Source organism: Belonocnema kinseyi, chromosome 1 (assembly GCF_010883055.1).
Source record: "Belonocnema kinseyi isolate 2016_QV_RU_SX_M_011 chromosome 1, B_treatae_v1, whole genome shotgun sequence".
Classification (NCBI taxonomy): Eukaryota; Metazoa; Arthropoda; class Insecta; order Hymenoptera; family Cynipidae; genus Belonocnema; species Belonocnema kinseyi.
In genome coordinates this window covers 12,742,960-12,750,024 of record NC_046657.1, presented here as the reverse complement: position 1 = coordinate 12,750,024, position 7,065 = coordinate 12,742,960, and the positions used below count along the sequence as shown (strand labels likewise).

The 7,065-nt window shown below is 20.6% G+C and overlaps 1 protein-coding gene across 1 annotated transcript in view; it reads left to right on the top strand.

Annotated features, from left to right (window-relative positions):
* Positions 1-663: 663 nt before the first annotated feature.
* The window catches only part of LOC117167987 (serine/threonine-protein kinase 16), a 29,521-nt gene continuing 23,119 nt past the window's right edge, over positions 664-7,065 (top strand). The window contains exon 1 of the mRNA XM_033353286.1: positions 664-912. Coding sequence (XP_033209177.1) covers positions 847-912 — 66 coding nt within the window. The 5' untranslated portion in view covers positions 664-846. The remainder of the gene's footprint in view (positions 913-7,065) is intronic.

Sequence of the window (7,065 nt, the reverse complement as noted above, 5' to 3'; positions counted from 1 at the left end):
TTGTTTTTGAAAATTAATTTATGAACCTAAAAATTGAGTCTTTCATTTAAGATTTGTCTTTTTATTTTAAATTTAACTGTTTTTTTTTTATTTAATTAAAAAAAAATTTGATTGGAATATCAACTATTCGATTTTTCATAGAAAATTCATCTTTTTTGGTTCAAAGTATACTGCTTTGTTAAAAATTAATGTTTTGGTTAAAGATTCATTATTTTATTTGAAAACTCACTTAAATGGATAAGAATCTAGCTATTCTGTTCAAAAATTCGCTTTTTTCGTGAAAATTTAATTTTTTAAAGAAAAAATTCAAACAGTTTCAACTATTCCATTTTGGACTAAAATATTTTCTTTGTTAATTCAAAATTCACTTCTTTATTTAAAAATTGTACTATATTGTTGAAAATTCAACTTTTTCACGAAAAATTGTACTGCCTTTTTTGGTAAAAAATGATATTTTTGAGTCTCAATATTATCCTTGATTTTCTTTTCTATTATTTTAGATATTAGATATTATAAAAATTATAATAATTTCATATTAATATTAACTAGAAATTGCATGAACACAGAAAAATATTAATTCAAATCAAAAAATGTAAACAGTGCACATTTTCGTCGCATGCGCAGGAAAAAGTCTCTGTCACCTTTTATAGGTTATGTTACACGTGCGTTTGACGTGTTTGGTTTTGACTAGACGTTCTCGACGTACCTAATTCTTGCCCTAAAGTCAACAGATAGTCTCACAAAATGACTTGAGAAGAAAGCTGCTTTTTATTTTTATATTCCCAATTATGAACCAATAAAAATGAACAGCTTAGGCTTGAGTTTAATTTTAAAAATGGGCTGCATATGCGCCAAAGAAACGATCACAATAAATGCAAGAAAGTACATCGTTCGCGAACATCTTGCAGAAGGGTAAGCATTTTTATCTTTTTTTGTTACTTAGGCTTGTTGATGTATAGCAATATAACATATTTTATGCACGTAATTTAAAGGAAAAGAGTTAATTAAAAAAAAAAGTTTGGTTATGTGTACAAAATTTTTGTTCACTATAGCCGAGTTTTTTTCGTTGATTGGTTATTCCGTTTTATTTCGCAATTATTCCATTTATTTTCTAAATTTATTTGTTTTTAAGCTTATATCAATATAATTTTTCTAAAATTCTTGAGAAAATTACTAAGGTTTTTCAAGATTTTAGATATGTCAAATCAACTTTTCGATAAAAAAGTTTATTTTCAATCAATGAATTTTCAACAAAATACTAAAAAAAAAAACATTTTTATTTATAATCAAAAAGATTTGAATTCATCTAAAAAGTGGAATTTTCAACAAAATAATTATATTCAAACAAAAAAGGTTAATTTTTAAATAAAAAGTTAAATTTTTAACCAGAAGAGAGCAAATTTCAGCGAAAAGAGATGAATTTTCTGACAAAAAAGACGAATTTTTAACATAATAGCAACGATATTATTCTTTGGTAATAGTTATATTTTCCGCTAAAAAAAAACTTAATTTTTAACCAACCTGCTATTAAAAATAAATTAAGTTTCAAAAACAATATTTCAACCAAATTATAATTTGAGGGAAAAATAATTTTCAATGCAAAATAAAAATTTCGAGTAGCTATTTGGTTAATTATATAATTTTCTTAAGATTCTTGAGCAAATAAAAAAAAAATTCAGTTTTTAAATATGTATAATCTCTTTAAAACTTTTGAAATTCCTGATATATTTTTAAACTGACTCAAATTATTACTAAAAAATTTTTAAACTTTAAAAATTAAAAAATTTGCCTTAGGAAATGCTTTAAAAATGTTTTTAAGTTTTCTTTAAAAATTAATTTTTCAAAATAAAAAATCATTGGAAATTTTTTCATGAATTTTAAGAGATTTTCTCATTCTGCTGAATTCTTCTTCAAAACTTTAAAATATCATTTACAAAATTTTGTAATTTCATTTCAATTTTTTCATAAAATTCATTTTTTAATTAAAAAATAATTTAAAATTTCAGGAAATTTGTATTCTCTTGAAACACTGAATATCTTAAAAAGCTTTTTTTTTTAAATTTTTTTGAATTTATTTTTTTTCGAACTCTTCCCAGGATAAAAATTATTTTTTACTCTTTTATACGCTTCTAAAATTGTAGCAACTCATTTTAATGTTTTGCAATATTATTTAATATTTTCTAAAAATTATTTTCCTATAATAAAAAATCACTTTTAATTTTCGCTGAAATCGTGATGAAAAATTATAATCTCAAAATCTTTCATGCATCTTAAAAAGGTTCAAAGTTATATTTTAAAATCTTCAATACTCTACATTTCATTCGACATTTTTTGAAATATTTTAAAAAATTTAATTACTTTAGAAATTGCTTTAAAATCAAAGCTTAAATAATTACTAAGATAAAAAATTTGAGTATGGTAGCAAAATGCTAAGAACATAATTATTTCACAATATTTAAAAAAAATCTCTTTTACAATTACAATTTTTCCTTTCATCAATAATGTTTAGAAACATTTCGAAGTGCATTTTTATCATGAAATAAAATTACCTAAATAGAAATTTTAATTTACAAAATTGATGGTTTAGAAATTTGTAATCCTTGTTAATAGACTAAGTAGTTTAACTTTTAATCTAAAGGTTGAATTATAAACAAAAAAATATGTATCTTCATCGAAAAATATAATAGTTGATATTTTAATTTAAAAATAGGTTAAATTTAAAACAAAGAGGGTTGAATTAATCCAAAGAGACGAATTTTTAACATCATTGTTGTAATTCTAACAAATAAAAACTTTAGATTCAAGAAAAAACGTAATTATAGACACATTATAATTTGAAGTGAGAATAATTTTTAATGCAAAATAAAAATTTTGAACATTCATTTTCGAATTTTTTTTGTTGCGGTTATATAATTATATTTTTCAAAGTTTCTCTACAAAATTCAAAAAGGTTTTTGAAAATTTCAGACATTCAAAAAAAGTATATAGCAAATTTCTAAGAATTTTTTTTTTATTTTCCAGAAATTTGCCCTATTTAATGAAAACTTTGAGTCAGTTTGAAAGATGCTCAGTACTTTTCAACTTTCAAGCTTTCCATTTTGTTTAAACTTTAAATTTTCATTTCGAAATCTAAAAAAAACGTGTTTATTTTTAATTTTTTTAAAAATATTTTTAAATTTTAAATTCTTTGGAAAATTCAAACTGTTTTTAAATTATGAAAAAAAATAAAGAAAATTGACAATGGTTGCAAAGCATTAAAAATTATTTCATAAAATTTTGGGAAAGAATGTGGATGATTTTAAAGCCAAATTTTACTTTAAGCGAGACTACTAAGTTTTATGAAAAAATTCGAGTAAATTTAAGACATTTCGAAGTTTTAAAAAGGTTCAAAATTAATTTTTACAGCTGCAAACATTTTCAACAATTTTTTGTAAATCTTCATTTTTGGATATTGGAAAATTAAGCTTATTAGGGATGTTTTATTAGAGTTTCATGGTAATAAAAAAATTTTAACTGTTTTTATTTTGAAAAATTAATTTTTAAAAACTATTTAAAAATATTTCTAAAATTGCATTGAAAGCGGGTTTAAAAATTATTTGGAATTACAAAGAATTTCTAAAAAAATTTAACATAAAAAAATAAAAAACTTTTTTTTAGATTCGTTGGAAAATTTGTAATGAATTTATTTTGAAAGAAAATTTTTTAAAGTATCAAAGCATTATAAAATGTCAAAAAATATCTTAAAGATCAAAGAGAAATTTTCATAATAAATTTATTGTAAAATATTATTATGGAATTTTTAGTTAAAATAATTAATTTCATTAATAATAAAAGGAAATTTTTAACAAAATAATTACGTTTTCAATCAAACTGGTGAAATTTTAAAAGTATTTAATAGTAACCTTTTCTATAAAAAGAATGGAATTTTCTTCTAAAAACGACGAGTTTTCAACCAAATAAGTGAATTTTTAATTGAAAAAGATCAATTTTGTCGCTAAAATAAACGTTTAACTAAAATAATAAATTTTCAATTTTCTATCAAAATTACGATTTTTAGATGAATTTTCAAATAAAAAAGATCAATTTTTACTAAAAAAATTTAATACTTTAATTTAAATTATGAGACGAACCTAACATATGAATTTTGTACCAAAAAGAATAATTAAAACTAAACAAACGAATTTTTAATCGTATTTGATCAATTTTTAACCAAAAAAATCAACTTATAACCAAAGAATTGAATATTCCACCCAGAAAATGGATTTTCTACCAAAAAAAAAAAGACAAATTTTTAACAAAATAGGTGAATATGCAACTGAAAACGAGACATTTTTAACAAAAAATAGAATAGTTTAGTTTTAAGTCAAAGAAATAAGATTTTACGAAGACATTAAATTTTAAACTAAACAAATGAATTTTCTACCAACAAAATTAAATTTAAAAAAAAGGTTAACGAAAAAGCAAATAGTAAAATTTATATGTAAAAAAATGAATTTTTAATTTGAAAGAAAATCATTTTTAAGAAATGAAATGAAATTTCAAACAAAAATATTAATTTTCTAGGAAAATATAATATTTTTGAACAAAATGCATGATTTTCCAACCAAATGTTTTAATTTTAATAGCAATTTGAATCTAATAGTTTAGTTTTTAACGAAAAAGTTTAATTTCCTACCGAAAAAAGACCAAATTTTCAACAAAATAGATCAATTTTCTACTTAAAACAATCAATTTCCAACAAAAGTAGAGTTATTTAATTTTCAGTTAGAGAAATAAGTTTTTAAGAAAAAAATAGATGATTATTCAGTGAAATAGTTGAATTTTGAGCCAAACAAATTAAATGTCTATCAAAAATTGAAAAAAATTCAACAAAAAATTTAGATAAATTGTAGTAAAAAAAATTAATTTTCAATGAAGATCTAATTTTGAACTAAATAAATAAATTACCAAGCAAAAAAGTTAATTTTCTATCAAAAAAATACGGTTTTTTAACAAAATAGATGAATTGTCAACTTAAAAAGATAATTGTTTAACAATAAATAGAGTAATTTAATTTTCAACTAGACAAATAATTTGTAAGCAAAAAAAAACTTTCAAGAAAATACTTTAATTTTGAACCAAACAAATGAATTTTCTGAAAAAAAAAATCGACAAAAAGTTTAATTAAATTTTAGTTTAAAAAAATGAATTTTCATTTGAGAACTAATTTTTAAATAAAGGAGTAAAATTTAACCAGAAAGATTAATTTTTAACTAAATACATGCATTTTCAACGAAAAAAACTGAATTAGTCACGAGGAAGATTAATTTTCTATCATAAAAGACAAAGTTTCGACGAAATACAGGATTATTGAAACAAATGTATTTTTGAGCGGGAATTTGACGAATTTTTAGAAGAAAAAAATTTTCAATTAAGGATTTCTCAAATTGAACTGTACTTTAAGATTTAAAAAGTGAATAATAATTAATTTTACAAGATGATTCGGAATCAGTTTACAATTTTTAGATTTTAACGTTAAAAATTAAACTGTTTCAATTGGAAAGTCTTAATAGTTAAATATATTTAAACGCCCGATTGAAACTTAATAAACTATTTTTAATTTTAAAATAACTTCAAAGTGATATATTCATAATTAAAGGCTTTTATTAAATTTCAAATATTATTTCAGTCTAAAATATTCCATTCTTAAACCATCTAATTTTAAATTTTCTAATGAAGGAAAATAATAATTACTTATTAATATTTAGAAATATCTGACTGTTCATTTAAAATCAGTCATTATAAATCAAATATCCAAAACTAAATGTAATTTGTAACTGAAATATTATTCTTAGAAAAAATTCAAGTAAGTTAAAGACACATTCTGAAGTATTGAAAAAATTAAAAATTATTTAAAATAATTTAAATGAAGTAAGTTATATCGACAAAATCCGACTATTTATAAAAAAATGTCGAGGCAAATAGTCCACGGCCTAATTTAAAACAAAGTATAGATTTTGTAGATTTAGAGCAAAAACTTTAAAAGATTTTTAGAAATTTTGAAAGGCTTTGGAAGAATAAGAATATTTCTTTTGAAAATTATTTTTCTTTCTAAAAATTAATTTACAAAATTATAAAAAATGAATGTGGAAGATTTCAAGGAAATTTTTATAATTTCCCAGGATTTTAAATAAGTTTTAGTTAAATGTTTAGAACAAATTCAAATCGTTTAAAAAGATGTTCTAACGTTCTGAAAAAATTTTTTAAATAATTTAAAACTAGAAAAAAATGTAAAACAACATGTAGGATGTTTCAATTTTTTAAAACATTTTGATTTTAAGGATATATGAACTATTTAATATGAAAATAATTTAACTTTCAATTTAAGAAGTTTTTAATTTATAATAAAAAAGCAATTGTTCAACTTTTAATGCTTCTTACTTAAAATTAGTTAAAATGATATAATTTTAAAATGGTGTAAATTCACTGATTGATTCTTCAATTTAGAGCATTGAAAAAACATGTTGTTTTACATTCTTTTAAATTTTAAATTATTTAAAATTTTTGTTTAAAAAGTTCGGAACATCTTTTTAAATAATTTGAATCTGTTTTAAAATTTTGCCTAAAATTATAACATTTTTAAAAAATTATTTGGCAGTTGAACTGCGTTTAATTTAAAACTGTTCAGTTAAAAAATGTTAGTTGCTTTCATTTTATATGTTTAAATAATTGAGCATTTGAATACAACATTTTTTAATTAAAAAAAGGGTTAAACTTAAATATTAAAAGTTTCAAATTCAAGGCTTCTACTTTGGGTGTTTTAATTTGCAGCTCAGTTTTTATTAATTTGAATAGAAAAATTTTGAGCTTTAGAGAATAAAAGAATAAAATGAAATGTCCCTGATCCATTTTTTTTCAATTTTGCAATGATATTTGGCTGATATTTGATGATAGAAAATTGAACATTTTAGCAGAAAATTAAACTATTTGGTTTAGAAATTTAATTTTTTATTGAAAAATAACTTTTTTGGTGAAAATTCATATTTTTGGATTGAAAATTAGTTTTTTGGCTCGAAAGTTCATCCC